This window comes from Equus przewalskii, chromosome 2 (genome assembly GCF_037783145.1).
Source record: "Equus przewalskii isolate Varuska chromosome 2, EquPr2, whole genome shotgun sequence".
NCBI lineage: Eukaryota > Metazoa > Chordata > Mammalia > Perissodactyla > Equidae > Equus > Equus przewalskii.
In genome coordinates, this window is record NC_091832.1 from 108,454,341 (window position 1) to 108,477,944 (window position 23,604).

The 23,604-nt window shown below is 40.6% G+C and overlaps 1 protein-coding gene across 2 annotated transcripts in view; it reads right to left on the reverse strand.

Moving 5' to 3' along the window:
* SYNPO2 (synaptopodin 2) overlaps positions 1-13,968 on the reverse strand; it is a 160,714-nt gene extending 146,746 nt beyond the window's left edge. Inside the window, exon 1 of one of the 2 annotated variants that reach the window (XM_070609230.1) lies at positions 13,696-13,968. In XM_070609230.1, coding sequence (XP_070465331.1) covers positions 13,696-13,800 — 105 coding nt within the window. In that variant the 5' untranslated portion in view covers positions 13,801-13,968. The remainder of the gene's footprint in view (positions 1-13,695) is intronic. The other variant, XM_070609231.1, reaches the window with a different exon arrangement.
* Between the last annotated feature and the right edge of the window lie 9,636 nt (positions 13,969-23,604).

Genomic DNA, 23,604 nt, shown 5'->3' on the forward strand with positions numbered 1-23,604 from the left:
AAAGAAACAAAAATAAAGGTGACTTCTGACTTCTATGGTAGTCTCTGACTCTCGAGGCCTAAGCCTTTTCCAAATTTTGTTTTTCATTTTAGCTTGATCTTGACTGATGAAAATAACTCACCATTGTTTGAAAAGCTAAAAACACCAAGAGTTCAACGTATTATCATTTACTTAGAAAAAGCAGCCTTATATAGTAATAAGTTCTAATTTAGAAGACAAGAGTGTAGGGGGAGGGGGAGGTCGGGGAGGGAAAGAAATGCTCATTATTAGCCTTTGCCGAGGCCCTGGCGCAGAGTTCTCCTGACTATTCAGAGATCAGTGTCCTATATTTACTTACCAGGGACAATTTATTTTCTTTTATATTTTCAAAGCACTGGAAATGATTCCTTGTCTTCGTGATGATTTCCATATGCTGTTTCCAATGAAAGCGTGATGGCTTACTGGGTGAGCGTAAGGCCATGTTCTGAAACCATTAAATGCCATCTCACAGGGAGGGACCCCGAGGACTGCAGGAGCCCTTCCAGCGACATTGGGAGCCAGATCTCAAAAGGCCTTGCATGGCGGACAGCAGATATTCCTTCCATTTCATAAAAGTTGGTTAAATAAAATTAGAATAACCACAAGGGTGATAGTAATTTTTAAAAACCCCTGAATGTTTCCTGTGTATTAAGTAATTTACACAAGTAATTTGTAACCCTGAACAGAATCTTTGGTGATAGGTGCTGATACTATGCCCATTTTACAAATGAGGAAACTGAGTCACAGAGACTAATACGATTGAAAGAGTCAGAGTCGACTCACTCTAAATAGAGCACAACATAATTATATGCAAATAATTCTTCATGGTTCTAGGGATTTTCCTTTTAAAAATGTGTACTATTTTAAAATGGGACGATCCTTTTATTTGGCCTGGTAAAATATATAACATTAGGATCCATTGCCTCAAACTGATTAAATTGCATAACAAAGAAATTGATTAGTAATTGATACTGCAAACATTTTGTGAAACATTGCATTTTATCAAAAATAAAAATTTGCACTGGGTGAAAGAACCATCACAAATTATTTATTTGGCGTTTGTGCTCTTAACTAGAATAATAATGATGATGACTCCTTTACTGCATGATTACTATGTGTCAGGTATTATCTTAATATATAATCCTCAAAAAGTATCACAAGATATATTATTTATTGATTCCCTGGCTCTCAGATTCCTCTCCTGTAAAACTAGTGACATTTTTTATCTACGAAAACAGCATTTCCATTACATAGTACCCCATTTTACAGATGAGGAAACTGAGACTCAGAAAACTGTGTTTAAAGCTACACAGTGAGTGGCAACCAGCGTTAAAATGCTTTTGTCCATTCAGTGGGTTAGCTTCCAAACAATATCTAAATAAGATCATCTCTTTTTTGAAGGAGTAATGAAATTAAGACTCACTAGAAAATATAATAAAACTCTTCTTTGCTCTGGGTCTGACATCGAGGTCAAAATAAACAGGATCTATGTATCAAATTCTCCTTGACACTCCTTAAATTCTTCTTCTCTCACTGGGAGAATCAATTTCAGAGGAAGAGGAAAGATTATTTAATAAAATTTTTAACCAAACTTCTACAACATAAGAGGTCGTGGTAATTATTCATTCAAATAAAGTGTTCTAAAGACGGTCAGTAGGCTGCCACATTATGAAAAGCAGAAGTGGATGAAGAAGAAATACGAAGACAGGAGCTCAAAGTTGTTCTCGCAGGACCAGTATGTTACTCATTTAGCGATGGGAAAATAACCACATGCTCAGGGTTCCCAGGAGGGAGAGTTTTTCATTTTTATCACTATGAAAGAAAGACTGGGCTTCTTATGGCAATTTCTCATGGAAATACGTGCCAGCTACACTGGCGTCTTTATGGTTCCTTGAACGTGCCAAGCAGGCTTCTGTCCCAGGGCTCTTGTACTTGTAGTGCCCTGAATCCACAGGGCTTCCCCCACATACCTGCCAACCCAACTGGAACTCCTATGGACATTTATTTTCATCTAAAAAACGAGAAGGAAATGAGCACTAACTAATGTTTAATCTACTTTAATATATGGGCTGACACTGGTGCCCTGGTCCAGTCTGGTCCAGACAGTTATGAATGTCATACAGGACTTGAGGTGACCCCACCAAAAATGGACCTCCCAACATGGCGGAGGGGGAAGAGGCTTCCTTGTGTGTTCATTCCCTTTCAGCATATTGCAATATATTATGTTTTATGGTGCTCAAGTGAATTTCCATTTTATTATCTAGTTTCAACCTCACAAAATAACACAAGTTTTAAAGTACTCCTGAAAGGAAGCTATTAATTAAAGATAACATTTACATTTCAAGCACAAGAGAACAAGAATACAGCAAATTGATCCTTCTTTATATTCCTACCGAAACTCTTCATCAGCTATGTTGTGAGATTAAAAACAATTACTGTCTAATCATATGAGACAGGTAAGTAAAATATTCAAAATTACCATGAAGACTGTTTGGAGAATGGATTTATATCCACTCTTGTTAGAGAGGGACTTTGCCTTATTGTGCTGTCTGAGACTAGGCAGTGTTGCTGTGAAGTAGTCAGGACTAAGAAGATATTTAATAAGCATCCAGAACATGAAAAACTTCTAGATTTGTTTTTTCAACAACGATTGAAGTCAGGCAATACTCAACTTAAAACTTTACAGAATTTAAACCAAACAATAATGTTTAGAAAGCTCTTCATGGATGCAATTAAAAATGGCTAAAATAATGTAATATGGCAACAAAACAAGATGTATTTATTATCAGCAAATATTGTTGGAGATGCAAAGAAAAAAGAGGGGCTGGCCCCGTGGCCAAGTGTTTAAGTTTGCATGCTGTGCTGCGGCGGCCCAGGGTTTTGCCAGTTCGGATCCTGGGCACGGACATGGTACCGGTCCTCAGGCCACGTTGAGGCAGCGTCCCACATGCCACAACTAGAACGACCTGCAACTAAGATATACAACTATGTACCAGGGGGATTTGGGGAGATAAAGCAGGAAAAAAAAAAAGAAAGAAAGAAAGAAAAGGAATCAGGAAAATGGTAGAAATAATATTAAAACAAACTACATGCTGGAGGAGGTTTGCTGTAAAGTCAGATGAAAGAACATGTGTTCCCGGTATGTTTCAGCCTGCAGTACTTTCTAGATGCAATTTCAATATTGAAATAGACGAAGAACTATTCTTTTAGAGAGCTTATAAAGAAGGATGCTGGGGATAAGTTCTCAAGAGTAAAGGAATTCTTTAAAATAATCAATGTTTTATGGGGAAAATGAAAACAAAACCACTGATCAAGCAGCTGCTTGAACAGGGATTAACAAAGGAAAGATTCTAGAGCCAGGAGATGAAGGTGCCTCACATAAAATTCATTCAGTGGATTAACTGCAGGCAAGTTCATACAGCAAAATAAACTGAAGATGGAAGTAAAAAGTGCTGCCAGATGTTATCAATATGGTTCATTTTATAAAAACTCACATTTAAAATATACTAGAACCTTTAAAACACGTTGCAATGACATAGGGAAAAGCTTTTGTATCACATAGAGATTTGTGAGGTTCGACAGTATCTCTTGCAAATCCTTAAAAGAGCTGTAGACCTCAAGGATGTTTCACAGTTTTAATGGAGAAATGAATGTTCCAGATTTGTTGACCTTTTCCGGAATGATAAGTGGTTCTTGGTTGTCAGTTACTTGGTAGATATTTTGGAAGAATAAACACAATGTGACTCCTAACAATTAATTGGTTGGAAAGCAACTTTAAAAAAAAAAAAAAGAAAAGAAATGGATGAAACAGAGAGAAGATTTTGGAGTTGTGGAAAATGTTTCTATCATGTGATTTTTCAGGATGAAAAGTAAGTGTGTTATTCTTTAAAATGTCAAATCTGCACACTTAATTGGAAAAAAGAATTTCTAACTGGTTTTCATGTTTCAAATAAAAAGTATCAGTGACATTTTAACACTAAAATATAAAATGTAGCCCATTCCAATTAGTTTGTGAGAACGGACGGACATTAGGGAAGATGGAAATCTCCCCATCAAATTACAACAAAAACATTTGCATTATCAGTTAATGAGAAGGAAAAATGATTTTCAGCTAGCGATTCTTTTCTTCAGTGTGGATCTACCTGTTAAGAGATTACCTTTTTCAGCCATGACAGTCTTTAGATTCAAGTGTCAAGATAAATTAAAATTTCACTGGACCTCTGAATCATTGTACCACATGGGGTCACACCAAGATTTAAAAATCATAAAGTCTGTCAATCATATTGTTCTCACTAAGAAGAACTCTGGTCAGTGAGAGTAAATAGACTTTTTGTGTGCTGTTAAAGTAAAATAAAAATTACTTTTAAAAATATTGCTTATTTCATCTTTATCTTGTTCTTTTAAATTTTATTTTTGATATGCTGTGTACTATACATAAAATAATAGCACAGCATTACATATGCATGTATATATATCCCATTTATACATCCTATATATATAAATCATATAAACATATATATGATATATAAATGGAATATGCTCAAAATAGTTTTACCTAAGGAGGCACAATCAAAACATTTTGGACACCATTGGTCTAATGGAGGAAAAATTGCAGCCATAGGCCATAGCCAAATTCCATATGCAGCAAAGTATATGGTAGGTGAGGTGAAAGATGTGTGTGACAATGGGAACAAAGGAGAGAAACTGTTTACCTCTGACTGGAAAATTGAGTCAAACCTCCCAGAGAACTGACTTTGAGTAGAGTCTTCTGGAGTGAGTGAAATTTCCACGAGCATAGAGAGCAGGTGCCGGGGAAAGGGGTGGACGAGCATTCCAGCCAGGACACAGCAGGGATGAAGTCTCCGCAGCAAGAAAGGCAAGGTGTTTTGAGAGAACTGTAGTATTTTCCAATGGCTAAGTGCATATTTTGGGGAGTGGCAGGCGTTGGGGCTGGACAGTGCGACAGGGACCAGATCTGGGAGAACTATGGGTACCACAGAGGGGTCGTGAGCGTGGGAACAAGCCACAGTGCAGGGGGCTTTGGCATCAAAGTGGTGTGACCTTAAGTCATTTACTTAAATTCTCCAAGTCTCAGTTTCCTCTTCTGTAAAAAAAAAAAAGGGTAATAAGGCTATTGAGAATGAAATAATTCATAAAGTGCTTAATGGTCTGTACTTCCTAAGAGTTTTAAATGTTGTGGTTATTTTGAATGACCACGATGGGGAGATTTTGAGGTATTTTAAGCAGTGATTGAACAGGTGATTTAGAAAAATCTCTCTGTAGCGTGAAGCTGAGGAACGTGAAACCGAAGCAGGGAGACTGTCAAAGGCTGCTGGTAGTTATCTAGGAGACAAACGAGGGCCCGAGATGCAGGACGGGGAGTAGGGACCCCACACGAAGGGAGGAAGAGCTATGGAGGAGGCAGAAGGTCAGGACTCAGTTACCACCTCCATGTGTTGGTTACACCCCTTTACACACCCTGCGTGATAAACTTCTCAAAAATGGTCCTACTGCTTGAAATTTTGGCTTCAAAAATAAAGTAGCATGTCATAGTTTCTAAGAAGACACGGGAAATCTGATAAGAAGAAAATCAAAGAAAAGCTTTCCTTCAGAAGACCGAATTATGAAACTTTCTAGTCTATTTCACTTCCTAAATTATTTGTTCAGGAAATAAAAGTTTCAAATAAAATGATTTGACACTAATTTAAATTAGTGAAAATACACAATGTCAGAACAGGAAGAGTAGGTTTGTTTGACGGAACCACAAAAATCTCTCCATCATGGTCTGTTTAGATCCTCCTTTCCCTCTTAACTGGCTGTTCAAGCTACACTAGACCCAAGAGTGTCATGTGTAGGAGCTTAGAAGACAAACCCTGGAGCCAAACTCTCTACAGGTGAACCCAGGTCTGGCTTTAACCACCTGTGTGACCTAGGAAGTCACCTAACCTCTTTGTGCCTCTGTAATGGGGATCCTAAATGGAGGTAACCTCAAAGGGTTCTCTCATTATAGTTAAATGGCGATTAAAGAAGGGCCTGGCACCCAGCAAACATTATATATACGAGTTTCTTAAATAAAATTATGTCCAGAAGGTGTTAAAGGCATTAAATGTTTGGGGGGAAATGACACCATCAACCGTTATTACAGATTTCTTAGAGAAAAAATAATCTGTGCCCTAAAAGGTGAAATTCAAGCCAGGTCAAGTTTGGTAAAGTGAGGAAGGAAGAGAGGTCTTGCCTAGGCAGAATGAGACAGAACATGAGCCCATAGTTCTGCTCAGAAAAATCCATCCACTACATTGTTTTATCAGCCCAGTACCCACCCTGCTTCCAAATAAACGTGGAAAAGCTAGTCATGGGCAAGGAGGATATAAAAACCAAAGACCCACCGAGAGGAAAACTATTTATTACATAATCAAGTGACATGATCTTTCATTTACAACATTTCAAGTGGTAACTCCACCACGTTTCAGTACATTTATCTGAAACACACCAGATTTATATGCCAGTATAGGAAAACCATATCCAGCCCATCATAACACCAAACTCCATCTACATCACCAATGACCTGCCACAGGCCAAGGATCTGACCGTGACGATACCGTTTGTTAAGAATCTGGCCATCTCTTGTTAATAATAAGAAAAGAATGGCAAATAATTCAGAAAAATAAAGTGCCTAAAGTAATTCAACACCATCCATAAATTCTCACCGAGGTGGTCAAACAATGAAACAGCCCCCAAAGAGCAAACATTATTTTGTTTCTCAGATGAGCTTTAACCTCATGAAGTTGTTTACTCTGTAGGATTGTTTAATGAAGCTGATGCAGGAATTCTCCACCTCCTTGTAACAAAACCTCATGGCATCTGGTGTCATCATGATTCTGCTAGAATAGACTCAAGAAACATCTTGGAGGCTATCTACTTTTCATGTTTATTTACAAGTAAACTGGCTCCCTTTCCAGTCTTGTCTGTCATTGCACATTGTTTGGAAATGCGTTTCCTGCGATCCTTTTCTTTAGTCCCATTAAAAGAAGAAATCATTACAGGTGTTTTTAGGGATTAAATCTTAGACTGCTGACATTCTGCTTGGTAGAATTCTGTACTGAAGTCACTGTAATTTTCAGCATTATTAAATGATAGTCAGGCTGATGCAAGAAATGGCACGATGCCACTACCAGAGGGAAACAACTACATTTGACTTTGAACTGCTTTACATAACTTTTTTTTTTTTGGCAAATAGTTTATGTTTGGGAGGATCAGTTTTTTTCCGTATAAACAGAGTAATAAACTTTGTCTATTCAACTAGTATCAAATGAGATAACATATGTTAACACACTTGGACGGTTGTAAGATAGACACATTGAAGTATTCTTCACTAAATACATAAATAAGCTTATATTCTTGAACACTTATTAACCAATAGAGGGAGATAAATTATTTTGGAGGTTATCCTGTCTTTTAAAACCATTACCATGAAAAATATGCAAATATTATCCAGTTAGGTATAACGTTTATGTCACAATGATATTACATCCTGACTTTGGGAATTTGCAATATGACTTTGTTTAAAAACAACAATCACCTTAGTTTAATATCCAATAAAAGTTGAGAGTACTTCCTTCTAACTTGAGAGTTCTAGATTCTGACCTTAATATTCAAAAAACATTTTTAGACTCACTGAAAGTATGTATCTGCCTAACAGTGAAAAGCATCCTGGGTTATGAAAGTACTGATTCACATTGGACAAAAGGAGAAGAAAAGGAAAAAGGAGTTCTTTACATTTCTTATTAAGCCTAAAGCCAGATTTGCATTCATTCTACACAAAAATAGCTTCAACATGGAAGCCGTAGGAGTTGGTGATGTGTTTTCAGGGCCAATCTGAAATGACACGTGATCGATAATATGAACCTGTGTGATGGAACTGATGTTTTTGAGGCTTGTTCACTCATTCAGTTATAAACAGGAAACTGTTTTATGTCTTCCGTATCTATTTCAACTATGATAAAGCCAAATCCCTGCTTTAATAATACTTTGGTCAGATCCCACGTGCAATGCTGGCAGCTTTTTGTTATTAAAACAGTCTAGTCCGATAACAGCTTCAATCTTATGTCTGACTCCAAGCTCTCTCCTAAGCACCATGGCCAGGCTGGGGGCTCCAGGACTTGACATAGGGAGGAGGGTGTTGTCTGCTCTTTACCCACCTCCCTTGAGCTCCTCCCAGGTTGAAAGCAGGGAGGAACACGGAGAAAGAGGGGGAAGGTAGATGTATTTACTCATAGCCAAATGAGGTGGCATTTCTCTCTTGGCTGGTTGTTGTGCTTCTCTGGTTAACGTTGAGCAGCCACCACTGTCCTCTCTGTGGCTAGTGTCCAGCATTTGCTGGAGCACTTGTGTGGTTTCTTCTAGGAGCCCTGGAGGGCTTTGCCATTGCACAGTTCCCCAGCACAGGAAATAGGGCTCCAGCCTACCTCTTCTATATCCCTTCCAAGTCCCCAGTAGTTCCTCAAGATGCCAGCTTGTTCCTGCCAGCCCCTGGCTAAGAGCTTGGCCTTTCTGGGAAGGCCCAGCAAGATGGCTGAAATTCTGCCACTTTTTCTGTGACAGTCATTCATCCATGGGAAATGCAAAAATCCTTGCCTTACCAAATGGACAAGTTCCTATTCATTGTCTCTCACTCTCTCTGTCTCTGCCTCTCTTTTGCTCTCTCTCCCCCTGCAACTTTCTCAAGTTTTATTCCCCTCACCCATCTCTCCCTATCACCATCCCAGCATCCACATAGGTACCAAGCAAGTCAGAAACTCCACTGACAAAGACATACTATCAAGGAATAAATTCCCAGGCTCCTCTCTTGCAGGAGGCTCCAATCTATACAGTGATCATTTTTGAGGTTCCCAGCACCTCCTCTGTTCCCCCAAGCCCACCCATCTTGGCTTCAGAAAAGGAAACTCCTCCCACCACTAATTATGACCTGCTCACAATGCCAAGGACTCGGACAATTCTTGCCTCTCTCTGGTCCTTGTCTTATATCATTGGGAAAGGGGCAATGGGGACGTGCTAGAAGGACATATGCGCCACCTTCAGTATGCCCTATGAAGACAGATCTGGCCTCAACTTTCCACAGCAGTGGTTCTGAATCTTGACCACACATCAGAATTACCTTTGGAGTGTTTACAAATCTTGATGCCTGGGGGCTCCCCTGAACAACTAAATTAGAGTTGGATGAACACCATGGTATTTCTTTTTTATAAACTCCCTTTTGGGGACCACCTTAACCTACCTTTATCCTCTCAGCACCTGTTTCTGCCAATGCAGAAGGAGAAGCAGACCTGCAATCAAAACCCATCATTCTTCATAGCTTAACCTTTGGCGAGTAACTTAGCCTCTCCATGCCGCAATTTCCCTATCTTTAAAATGAGGATATTTTTCATATTGCTTCTTCAGTTTGGGAGATCATTTGAGGAGATAATACCTGAAAAACTCTTGGAACGTTTCCTGGTATATAACAAGGACCTGATAAATGCAAGCTACACATGGGCTATGTCCAGATAATGGCAAAGTTCATGCATAGTCATTATTTTATCTCGTCTTTCAACACACAGTGATCTGTCTTAAATCATGTAATTCCAAAATAAAGATGTTATAAAACACCTGCTTAATAGATTTAGCTAGTGTGCACTGAATTCTATAAGTATAGCTGTTTTTAGAATTTCTAGAAATGCTCAAAAAGTCAATAAAAAATGAAGTGATCAGTCATGTTTTCTAATAAAGATCTTACCAGCTTTCCTTACGTAATAAGGAGCTTTATCTTGAAGTATACACATTCAAATACATTAAAATCTCTCTTTTTTTCTCTTTAGAAATAGCTATGTTTCTGGAATTATTTTATTTAACACATTTTAGAAACCTCACTGATAGCACTAAAGGATAAGAATTATGTTATTTGAATGTGCTTTGCCTAAATACATTTGTATTCAATCGTTTAAAAAGAGGATATACAGTAATAGATGAGAAGCATTAAATCCACTTCTGCCTCATAAAATGGATGACTGTAATCTGTCACCTCAACTTTGTTAAAGCTATTTGAAACTCTGAATTAAAATTCAATCGGAGAATAAGTCCCATAGTGGTCTATAACTTTTGAAGGAAGCTTACATTTCTATACATTAAAACATGTAAAGGATAAACATGTTTTACCTAAATATCTAAACAGGTTTTGTTCATTATTTTCAAAGTGTGAGCTATTTCTGAATTGTTCATACGTTTTGTTTGTAAAACAAAAATTTCTCCCCACTTCTTTATAGGAAGATTTTCCAAACTCATTTGCCAAGAGCATGTCCAGACGCATAGCCATGTAAGCACATGTTCCAAAAAAGAGAGTTTTGTAAAGTAAAAGTGCTAACATACTTTCATAAGGACATCTGCACACACACAAAGGGGGTTTTATGTTGTAAGTTTGTTTCTGTGGAGGATCCCTCAGAGACACGCTTTGCAGAGTATTGTCTTATGACTCTGGTTTAGAAATGTTTGCTTCCCATCACATGTATTTAGAACACAAATGGAAAGATATATAAACATCTAAAAACCAGGCTAATGTTACTGATTATTTGGGCCTTTTAAAAATTCAATTTATCCTTGAAAACAAAACAGAATTTTGTGGCCTTGAGCTTCAACGTCAGTGAAGAGTTTTGATTGTTAAAATTTCTGATAGTGATCTTTAAAAGCTGGGATTTGCCTACAGTTCGGCCAACCAGCCGAATACTAAAAACCTTTGAACATCTCTCAGAAGTGACGAAACATGACACAAGAGGGATGTTTATTGGGAATTATAAAGCTATTGAATTTCTGATCATTCTTAATCACATTAGACTAGGTTTTCCTTTGCTATTTCAGCTTGCTAGATTTTCATTCTGTATAGAATTATGGAAAATGTAAACACTAGATATTGACAACAAGGCAAAAATTTGTTATCTATAGAATTTCTTGGTAGCATTCCCATTTTAAGAGCCATGATTCAAGCACCGTCTGTAATTTTCCTTTCTTTGGAAATATATATTTGCTTCAATTTCCAAATTATTCCTTCACATGTTCTTCAAAACTGTGAGCATTTTGTTTGCCAGCAACCATCCTCTTCCCAGCGTTTCTGCCTCTCCCCCCGACCCATCCTCCCACCTGAAGATAAGTTGGCCTAATAAGTATTACTAGTTCTTGGAAGAGGAGAAGGTCTTTGCTGAGCAACACTGACTTCACTTTGATGTCAATGAGAGGCTAATGCTAGCATCAAGTTGACCTAATGTTTTAAATGAAACACAGTGATCCCAGTGAGTCCATGGCCTTGATAATGCAGAAAGTGACAAGCACTCTGCTCTGAGGGTTTTCTAGAACAAATAATGCTGGCATAAGACATTAAATATAATAACTTTGAATTAAGGGAAAAAATAGACCAACAAAAGTGAGCATTGCCATAGTAATTTAGAAATTATATGTTCTTTAGAAGGCTCACTAGTCAACTTTTTACATATGGACAAAAACTAGACTGCAGACCATCGTGTCGTGTCTGTTTCTGTCCCCCTCTCTCTCTCTCTCTGTCTCTGTCCCTCTCTGTCTCTGTTCTCACTCACACACACACACACACACACGAGAGTAATGGCAAAGATCCAGATGCTTTAATAATGATCTTTTGAAAACCACAAATATATCGCCTGGGTATTTTATGAAAGATGACTTGGGAGGAGAGCAAGACTGAATTTTTTGACCCTCACACAGCCTAACAGCCTCTCTGAATCCTGGTAAGAGGGATGCCATCAGCAGAGAAATGCCTCCAAAGCACCTTTCACTAGCAATTTTCTTCAATTCTTCAAAAAAATCGCTACACGGTGGTTCCACTTTGAAATAAGCACACGGGGAACTCAAGAGAAACCCACTACCCACTCTATTCTTAAGGTCTGGTTACGAAACAGCCACCAGGGAATTACAGCTTCTAGTCATTTCTGTCCTCACATTTTAACTGGTAGGCAAGTGCTTCTAAAACTGAATACTCTTAGGACTGTTGGATCCTGAAGTATCATAGAACCTCACTGATGGTAAAGTCCAATTTCCTCCTTACTTCTCTCCTTTCCCACTCCACTCAAAATTTTTATCTCTCTCTCCCTCTATACACACACACACACACACACACACACCACACAACCAATGAGTCAGGAAGGGCTAGAGATTTGTCTCAGGCCTGGCTGCAAGTTAGATCAGAGCTGGAATTAGAACCCAATCTCAGGAACTGGAGCCAGTCAACTCCTATTCTACACCCAGAACAAATGCACTTCGATCTCATGAATTCTACATATTCTGAATTAGGCGTTAATATTTTGTCTGATGTCACCTGCCATTGACTCCTAAAGAAACACAGTGAGCCATCTTTCCGTATCCTTTGTCACTGCCAATTCCAAGCCGAAGACCTGAGGCAAAAGTCACTTAACCTCTCTGGGCTCTTTCCCCTGGGCTCTTTCCTCATCTAAAATTAGTAGGTTGACCTGGAGATCTCTGAGAAACTTTCCAGTTCTAAAACTTCTGCTTTTCACCTCCTGTTTTATGCTCCATTCTTGATGCTTGAACTTTTCACTAGGTGGCAGGATTCCACCATCGCATTATGAAAGGATTTTCTGATGGATGCCTGGGAGCAGAAAATTTCAAAGAAGCTCCTTTCTTTACAGTGAACGTTAAAAAAAAAATCCAAAAGGAAAGAATAACTACAAAGGCCAATGGCACATATGTTTCATAAAGATCTAGATCCATTTTTAATGAAAATAGAAAATGAATCGAACATGTTCTTTCACTTAATACCACAATTTAACACTAAAATCAGGTAAAATTCTGCTTATTTTCTGACATATTAAAATTTATTTTAAATGAACCTCAATTAGACCGTACCCAATTCCCTTGAGCAAACTGGTAGTATACTGAGCTAAGAAACAAGCAATCTAATGGAAACAAAAACATCAAAACATTTTAAGTCGTTATGAGATGCATTTCAAAGTTACCTCTAAGTTCCTTACAGTATATTTCCAGTCTCTGAATTTTATTTTGAGCATTTAACCAAATGAATTACATGCTGGAAGAGAGTACATGGATTTTTGCATTTATGTGTCAAATCCTTAAAAGAGTATTCTTTCTAACAGATTTTATGACATCTTCATCCTGTTTTGAAAATTATTGCCCCAGATTGGCCTTTTCATGAATGCTGCCTAATACACATCTACCAGCACTTTATAAGAGCCCATCAAATAGCCAAGCCAATTGGTTTTGCTGAGCATTTCTTCTCCACCGGAGCCAAATAAAGTGACAAGAAACAATAACTCAACCGTATATTCTAATATTGCCTAGCTGAAACACTCCCAAGTTCCCAAATGTTGGAGAGGTTCATTAAACCAGGCTTTTCTTCAGCTGATAAATATGGCACTTTTTTTTCCTATCAATTGCTGGTTAATTACATATCTACTATATGTCACTCTCCAAAGTTTCTTTGAAAACAAACAAACAAACGCACATCCTCGAAAAATTCAACATCAGCAAAGAAATCAAACTAATATGTAGACTTCTGAATCAGAACTTGAGAAAACCATCAACAGGTTCCTTTCACTCCTTGCCACCAGGCACAGAGCGGCGAGAACATCTCTTTGGTGGTCCTACCTTAGCAACGCGTAAGGGCTCCTTCTGCTCCTTGCCACCTTGCAATCTGAACCCCCAGGGTGCCCCTCCGGTCATGGAAATGCAGATAAAATCCCCCGTGCCCATTTTCTCCTTTTAGCTGGGTAGCATGAAGAGCCTGAAAAGACAGACGAAGCCTGGGTGCGGCTGAGGTCGAGCCACGGAGGCAGGACTGGGGCGCGCGGAGCCTCCTTCGCAGCCGCCGCCGCTGCGACTTTGCGCCGCTACTGGGAACATTGACAGGGAGGCAGAGGCGCTCGCTAGCATCCAGGACACAGCCTACTCTTGCGTCACGCTCCTTTGCTCAGCCCACCTCCAGGGAAAGGAAAGAGCCCACGCATAGGAGAATGTCCCCATCTGGGGCAAGATGGAGGGGCAGGGAGAGCCAACATTCTCTAGCACGAACTGATTAAATACCAGCGTTTAAAAGAAAGCAAGCGTGATTGAAAAACTTTCCTTCAATAATTCTATAAATAGCAGAGGACGCGTGAAGGTTTTAATCTCCAGGCCAGAGTGACATCCTAAAATATGAGCTCTGAGAACTCAACTACTAGAGGATTAGATTCTCTCAAATAAATGTTTTGAGAATTAGAACACCGATGATTGAAACAGACAAAAGGGAGTTAAAGTGGGCTAAATTATTATTTTTCTAAGCGTTTACTGTCTGCAGCCTGCAGAACTAATCCCATAAGAGGAAATAAAAGAAAGCAAAACATTTATGTTTTTAAAAACGTCCTGCTCTAAGAAGTACTTTTCTGAACTATAATATATATATTTAGAGGAAGGGGGGAGGAGAGCGAAGAAGGGAGAAAAGAGAGAAAGGGAGAGAGAGACAGAGAATTTCCCTCTGGAACCTACGTTCTTATTACTACGTCTATCGCATGGTTTGGGTTAAACGTGTTTCATTTTCTTCCTTCCTCAGTAGGAAGGAAACTTCTTAAACCTGAATAATCACCCAACTGCATATAATGCCACTTACAATTTTCTTATTTTTATAGTCTCTCATGGTGTGTTCTAAGTCTGGGTGGTCCAGTATAAAAGTTGATTTTATATGCAGTCCAAAATATTTTAATGTTTTAAATTTGAATATAATCTATAAAAAATTGCACAAATGGAACACTTTTATTTTCCCGTAATACTTTTATTTTCCATAACATTCATCCACATAAAAAAAGACTAAATAGAGCCAGCCCCAGTGGCCCTGTGGTTATGTTCAGTGTGTTCTGCTTCCGTGGCCCAGGTTCAGTTGCTGGGCTTGGACCTACACTGCTCTGTTAGTGACCATGCTCTGCTGGCAGCCAACATACTAAAAAATAGAGGAAGATTAGCATAGCTGTTAGCACAGGGCGAATCTTCCTCAGCAAAAAAAAAAAAAAAAGAACAGACCAAATAAAGAAGAGGCTGGGAAAGTTAGCTTGTTTTCCATGTGGCACCAGACACTTCACCTGTTTCAGTACTAGGAAGCACTATATGATGGACATGTACCCAGCCCCACTCCCCAGAAGCCAAACGTGTTAAGAGAGATTATTTGTGCTCATCACTGAAGTAAGGAGACTGACAGCCTAGAAAAGGCCCTCTGAAGGTCGCGAGGCCCAGACACGCGTCCCAAGCTTGATTCTCTTCAGAGAGGTAAACCAACTTTACCAAAATCTTTCTTTTTAAAAAAAGACTTTTACAAGTGACATCCTAAATGAATTCTGAGAATGAAAGAAAAAGAACTGTTACATTTGTTCTTTCCACTTTCTCGTATCTCTTGTGCTCCTCACGCCCTCCAGTCTAGCTCCTGTCCCCACCATAGGATACGCTCTCAGCAAGGTCACTCATTACCTCCGTGCTTTTGTGCAGCACTTGATGTTAGGGACCATGTCCTCCTTAAGTTGTTTTCTTCCTTAGGCTGCTAGGACCCCACATGCCCTTGGCTTTCCCCTTGCCTCACCAGCCACTCCCTTTACACTGTTTCTATGGGTTCTCTCACTCACTCCACAAAATTAAACCTTCCCCTCAATCCCGGATGTCTTTCCTTAACTCCAGGCCAACATATCCAACTGCCTATTAATATCTAAAACTCAATATATTCAAAATCAAGTTCATTATTTTTCCCCGAAATTCTGCATCTCCTCTGAAGTTCCCCATCTCAGGATAATCGAATAACCCATTACCTTCCTCTTACACCTGGTTGCCTTCAACCCTGACTTAAATGTAAATGTGATGCTGGAGGCTGGAACAGGTGCAGCCATATTGTGACCATTAGGTAAAGCCGAAGATAACTGCAAAGACATTAGTCTTAACTGAACTAATAATGATAGCTGTCCACCTCCAGTCCTCTTACTGTGCAACAAAAATAACCCATATTTGTTTAAAGTGTTCTAGGTCCAGTTTGTTGTTACTTGTAGCCAGCACACTCCTAACTGCTACACTCAGGGAAAAGCTTCTCCATCCAACCAGTTCCTCCAGAGAACCAGGGACTCAAAAATTGCTGTAATTTATTGAAGATTTACTCTGTATGAAACTTGACATAAAGTATTTTATTTGTCCTCAAAGCAACCATGCTAGGTATTATTAGTGTCTCCCTTTTACTGATAATTCACTCAGCCTTAGATCCTAAGTGGCGGAGTAAAGATTTGACCCCTTGTCTGCCTGAATTTAAAATACGTGTTCTTACCCCTGCTCTCCTGTCTCCAGCCCTTGTGTATTGCCTTAGGCGCATCTCGTGCATCCAATTACTAAGACCTATGGATCCAACTTCTAAACAGGTTGCAAATCTGCCCCTTTACTCCATTCCCACTGCTGATTACTTCCATCTCTGGCCCGGATTTCAACAATCTCCCAACTAGTTTCTCCATGTTCCAGCTTTGTCTCCACCCTCAATTCATTTTTGACTCTATAGTCGGGGTGAAATTTCTGATATGCAGTATCTATCTTCTTTATCTTCTGTTGAAAGTCTTTGAGGGCTCTTAGAATAGTCAAATTCCTTTATAGAGATAACACTCTCTGCCTCCCACCCCTTACTTCTTCTCCCACGTCATCTCTCACCTTGAGTTGTATGATTCAGACACCCAGAACTACTTTTAGTTCCTCTAACTTGCCTTGTCGTTCCATATGCTAAGGCATCCTTCCAAGCTTTCTAGCCCTCCCCCACACATGGATCACCTGATGATTCTGACTCATCCTTCCGGCCTCGGATTGGATGTCCCATTCTCCAGGAAGCCTTTCCTAGCCCACCCCCAGTGTCCAGGTGAGGGGCTCCTTCCACGTACTACCCTTACTCTGAACTTGCCTGTCATTCTAATAGTCTCTTAAATTGTCTGAGTCCTACCCTGGATTATTAGGCCTCTGAGAGTAGGGGTCATTTCTGCTTCATTCTGAATTGTATCTGCAAGTCTAATACACTTTCTGAAACCTAATTTGTGTTCAACTAACATGAGTAGAATGAAAGAGCAGGGAAGTTTCCTTGGAATAAAGGTATAGAAAAGGTGAACCAAAGAGTTCTAATTTCTTTTCTTTTTCTTCACTTCATTTGACTTGGGAAAATCTGAAATAGAGCCAAACTCTTGAATTCTATCACTTAGAGACCACGTGCAATAGGTGGTGGCTGCCTCCTTAAAATTTTGCCCTTCCCCCATTGGGTCATAACTGCTGGGTTAGGTAAAATTGATCATCCCGCCCCAGCAGCATGGATGAGTTTGTTGATCTAAAGCAATCAGAGTAATCTCTCCTCCTCAAGGCAGAGATTACTTCAGGAATCAGTACCAAACCTAAGCCTAAGTCAAAGACATTCCCCTGGCCCCAGTGATTAATTCACATAAAGTCCAATCACAGGAAAGCTCAAGACTTTTCCGGATGGCTGTCAGAGGCAATATCCTTCCCCCATGAATGTCGATAGCAGCCAATAGGGGAAGCCAGCATGAGGATGAAGCCACTACAATGTATGTAGGGAGAGAGTCTTCCACGGGTCTCTGGTGCTCCTACATGTCTTTCTGGGTGTGTCGGAATTCAAGGTCCTAATGCTTCCATTCCTGAGCTATTTCTCAAGGTTGTGTTGGTAGCAAGCAAGCTCCAGAGATGCAGCAATATCTCAATCTGGGACAGAGAGGAAGTTTGCTAGATGACAGTTAGCCAAAAACAAATTAAAAGAATGGATTCACTAAGCTTAGTGTTCCTTAGCTATTATGCAAACTCATTGTGTGTGTAGCATCCATCTGGGTCATATGTCAGCCCTATGAAGTTTGAGGCAGACGAACTGGTATAAATATGCTAACGTCCATGCTGCTTGCTGCTCCGAGTAATAACGTCCTTTGTCTCTACCCAAGAGTGTCGTGTCTTCTTTTGACATCCGTGAAACAGTAACAAGCTAACTTAATAGCTTGCGAGGAGGGTGAAATCGAATCCCAGATCCGATGGGGTGAAACTGAGACAGCAGTAGAAAAATGGAACCAGGGCCCTGGTTAACCCAATACATAAGCCTGCTCTTCATTTTATTTGGGATTGAAGAATAAAGGCAAGAGCAAAAACGTTAGTTTCTTAAGGAAAAAAAAGTGACTTAAGTGGTTTTGAAAACAGCCTTCTTAGACTAAGTCTACGTCTATGCCCTTTAACTGATTTAACAATGTATCAGATGCTCTGTTTTACACTACCATTCATTCTTCATTCACTTGGCTATTCAAATAATACCTATACTATCTTTCCCAATTTTGACAGCACAGTAAGATGTCTTAGCCTAACATGAATGGGGAAGGCACATTATGAAGCAAACATATTCTATTAGGAACGACTTCTACAATAATTTCGTGTTGGCCACCTGTGCTTGGCTCATACCTCTTGATTTTTCTAGTTCAATTGTTCACTCAAAAATACCATTACTTTGCCTTTTGAGCTAATGTCTGTGATCACTTTCTAATTATTTGAAGTCCTAGAAGTTACTCTTCATTATGAATAACATAGTAACACATTTTGGGGGGCAGTGGGAATAAAGCACCACAGCAAAAGAAGTGAACATTTCTTTTGGTGTTCTGACCGTAGTTCCAGTATATGTGTGTTTGGGGGGGTGGTCCCCAGACCAACAAGCAATCTCAGAACATCAGCAGGATGTCCAAGAATTCAACTCAATTCTGCCACTATCTACCAGAAGATAGTGTCAGATCCCACAGATAAGGGCTCAGCCCCACAAGACTATCTGGCCCATCTCCACTCACACACACTTCAGACACCAGTTGCAACCCCGGCTGTCACCTGTGCTTCTGACCAACCAGCTATAGGTCAGAGGTTCCAAAGATCTCTCTTTGAGTTTGGTTAATTTGCTAGAGTGGCTCACAGAACTCAGAGAAACACTTACTTACATTTACCGGTTTATTAAAGGATACGATAAAGGATATGGATGAACATCCAGTTGGAAGAGATGCATTGGGCAAGGTATGTGGGAAGGTGAGAGGAGCTTCCATGCCCTCTCCAGGCATGCCACCCTCCCCGCACCTCCACCTGTTCACCAACCTGGAAACACTCCTAACTCTGTACTTCTGAGATTTTATGGAGGCTTCGTCACCTAGGCATGATTGATCATTGACTCCATATCCAGCCCTTCTCCCTCCTCAAGCATGGGCGATGGGGCTGAAAATTCCAAGCTTCTAATCATGGCTTGGTCCTTCCAGTAACTAGCCCTCATCCTGGAGCCATCAGGGAGCCCACCCAGAATGACTCCATTAGAACAAAAGACACTCCTCTCACCCAGGAAATATAAGGATTTCAGGAGCCCTGTATCAGGAACAGAGGTCAAAGGCCAATATTGGAACTAGAGATGCTCCCAGTGTTCTTACCACTTAGGAAATTACAAGGGTTTCAGGAGCTCTGTGCCAGGAACCTGTGGGCAGAGACCAGTATGTACTATTATCTCACAAAATGTTTGTGAAATTTAGAATGACCAAAACTTGAAAAATGCACCATGATTTCAATATCTAAACCAAACTTGTCTTTTTCCCTTTTGAGCCATCAAACTTGGTACTTATTAAAATACTTTAAAAAAAAACAATTAGCAGGCATCTTACAACATTAGCTAATATATTTACATGAGTTAAATTTCAGTGAATCACCAAATGAAACCATGAATTAAAGTCCCTGTAGGATACATACATATGAAAAGTTTCATTTTCAAAAAGCATATTTTATAAAAATGGTGCGTGTGTGTGTACATTTTAGGACAATGAAGATGGAGTTAAATAAACATATTAGAAAACATAGTTTTAAGCATCTGATTTTTCCAAGAGACTGGAGGGTGTTTAATGAAATGAGAATGTTATGACTCATGATGTCCACTGACTATATCGTTATGCTGCTTAATTGTTTTTACCAATAAATATTGCATGTTTTCCATTTCAGATAGGATTGGATTATCTGAACCACCAGATAAAGATAATTTTTAAGGAAAAATGTAAGGTAATGTTAATGAATTGCTGAAGATGAGATTTAAATGATAGTTTCTATATTTTTAAGCAAACCAAACCATTTTTTCCATGAGCTACAACCATTATTTGGAGCAGTCGCTAAATTATACCCTCCAAAATCAGTGCTAAAATTGGAATCTTTGAAACAATGTATTTTGTTATTGTTGTTTTATTTTTCCCACTGCAAAAAGTGACTGACAACAATTAGACATGAGATGATTGTTCTTAATGAACTTCTGGAGGAAACACCTGGTTGGAATGAATTGCAGAGAAGAGAACATTATCGTAAGCCTTAAAAAATACCTATACAGACAATCGACATGATGGATACGCGTTTGTGAACTCACATGTAAGAGTTACGCAACTCTGTATTGGAGAATCACTACCATGTTATCTGCTGACCCCCCAGGGCCCGCTGCCACTCGAGTATGTGTGTCGTTTCCTGGAATGCAAGTGCGTGACATGCCATCGGAGCAGAGCAGGTGGTAGTGCTCTGTGGCATTCCAGTGGAGGAGAAAACAAGCAGTGTGAAAGAAGACACCCTCAGGCCCTCTTAAAAGCATTTTCCCTGCTCCTCTTCATGCCCCATCTTGCTTTGAGGCTGAATCGGGTTTGGGGAGAAATTCCCCTTGCTGCTGCTGCTGGTGGTGACCTCCAGTCTCATCACAGAGGCTTGGAGAGCTACGCAAACGCTCACTCTCGATTCCTACTTTCACAGAAAGCCCAGGGGTGCTGCCTTGCCCAACCTCACAGCATGCGGGAGGGCACTGCTAGACCTCCATTACAAACCACCCCACAGACTAGGGGGCTTAAAGAACAGAGATTTACTTTCTCACAATTCTGGAGGCTGGAAGTCTGAGATCAAGATGTCAGCGGAGTTTTTTGAGGCCTGTCTCCTCGACTCATAGATAGCTGTCTTCTCCAAGTGTCTTCACAGTCTTCTCTCAGGCCCTGTCTATCCTAATCTCCTCCTCTTATAAGGACACCAGGGGTTGGCCCGGTGGCGGAGTGGTTAAGTTCGTGCCCTCCGTCCGCTTCAGCGGCCCAGGGTTTCACCGGTTCAGATCCTGGGCGCGGACATAGCACCGCTCATCAGGTCAGGCTGAGGAGGGATCCCACATGCCATAACTAAAAAGATATACAACTATATACTAGGGGGATTTGGGGAGAAAAAGCAGAAAATAAAAAAGAAGACTGGCAACAGTTGTTAGGTGCTAATCTTTAAAAAAAGAAAAAAAAGGACACAGTCACATTCTAATCCCGGGGAGTAGGACTTCCACACATGAATTTGGGAGGATAAAATTCAGCCCATAAAAGCGGGGGGATAGCACACGGACAGCCAAACAGCCATTTAGTTTCCTTTTTAATACACAAAAATATATAAAATGTATGTGACAGGATAATTTTTGAGATTTTGATAATTTTCTTTGTTCTTCAGATTTTCCCCTTCTTCCTGTTCAAAGAAAGGAGTCAGGTCCTTACAATTTCCTTAACTCAGGCATTTTGCTGAGCTGAGCAGGAATGGAAGGTGGTAACAGCGAGTCCCAGTTCTGTAAGGTCTAAACTCCATTAAATGATTTGGTAAGGTGTCCCAGAGGGGAGGAAAGCCAGGGGAGTGCCCTGGGGAGAAGCAGGGGAGGGCTTCATCCTGACCAGGGGCGTCTAGTGGTCTGCAGGTCTCTCAACAAGTGCAGACCACCAGGCTGCTGTCAGGGAAACAATGGCCTCAGAGGCAGATGGCTGTGGGTCTTTGAAGGGAGGCCAGACACACAGAGCAGGGCCCCCCAACTCCTGCCAACATTCTTCAGCCACATGCATGTCAAGGAAGCTGCAGTTGGACACCTGACTGCTGGCCAAGACCATGGACAGTTCAGTGACCTGTGAAGACAAATGACTGATGGTCTGCCGCTCTGTTGAATCCTAAGACCTTTGCAGACCCCAGGGAGGAGGGGCTCTAACCATACCTGAGACTGGCTTTTCTGCCAACCCAGGGAAATGAGGGACTGGAGATGGAGTAAATTGATTAAAATGGTGAAATAATATTCTTGAGCTAATTAAAAAGATATTTAAGTACTTTTGAGCTTATAGTTCATTCATTCACTCAGAAATCGTTTGAGAGGCCAGCCTGGTGGCATAGTGGGTAAGTTCACACACTCTGCTTTGGCAGCCAGAGGTTCATGGTTCAGATCACGAGCACAGACCTACACACTGCTCATCAAGCCAAGCTGTGGTGGTGTCCCATGTACAAAATAGAGGAAGATTGGCACAGATGTTAGCTCAGGGCCAAACTTCCTCACACACACACACACATGAATGAATGAGTGCCAGGCGCTCTTCTGGGTTCAGGTGGTGTAGCTATGAGCATCCCAGACGATATTCCTGCTCTCCTGGGGCCCACATTTTACTGGAGAAGGCAGACAAAGAATAAGTAAACAAAATAGCTGCAGAGAGAAACGAGGGTGAAAAGAGAGAGGAACAAGGTCACAGGGGAGAAAGTGACGGGAGTGACATTCATGAGGTGATCAGAAAGAGCCTCCCCGAACTGAGACACAAACAATAAGGAGACAGTTACGTGAAAAGCAGGAAGAGCGGGAGCAAGGGCAGAGAGACGCTTTGTCAACACAAAAAGGAGATGAAGGCTAGTGCAGCTGGACTGTGGCAGAGGCGTCCCCAGTACTGGAGAATCCAATCGGAAGTTCACGAAGCTGAAGCTCAGGACCTACCCCTCCAGGATCCCTTCCAACGCCCGGAAGGAACACCAACAATGTGTTCACATGTTCCTAGGCCTTTGTAAAATTACCAAAGTGAAACACTTGAACTGAATTCGGTTAAGATTGTTGTCTTTTTTTCATTCCAACTTCCCCTCCAAGTGGTGGTGGAGTACCCGTGAGCATTTCTGGAATCCAGCTAAGGGGAAGATGAGTTGCGGGTCTGTTCAGCTTAGGTTTAGTGGAACATGTTTATGTGGTTCACAGTCACATTCGTGTAAATTTAGTGCCAGCTGTGCAGCCCAGAAACGAATAGCTTCCAGGCATATGCCTTCCACGTGTTGTGCCAACTCACCTGGTGTGGAAACATGGAAGGGCAGGGCTGAGGTCTTACGGCAGCGTCAGCCCATCCTAAGGTGCTGACACTGTAAGTACGTGAGGAGTTGGGGAGAAACATGGGTTCAAATGTACACTGCCACCAACCAGTCTGTGGAAAACGTTCCAATAGCTAAACATAAAAATTGCCACTGAAGAACTCGTGTCTTATTGACGCCTCATCAAATGTGAAGGTCTCCCCTTTCAGGAATGTGCTAGATAATGCAGCACGTACAATTGTAAATGCACCATATGCTTTTTTTACGGCTATCACGAAAAATAGAATTTATCACAATTCCTATGTTTATGGGCACAAACCTGCAGCCACGTTATGGTGAGTACATCTGTATGAGAAGTCCCATGTTGTGTGCAAC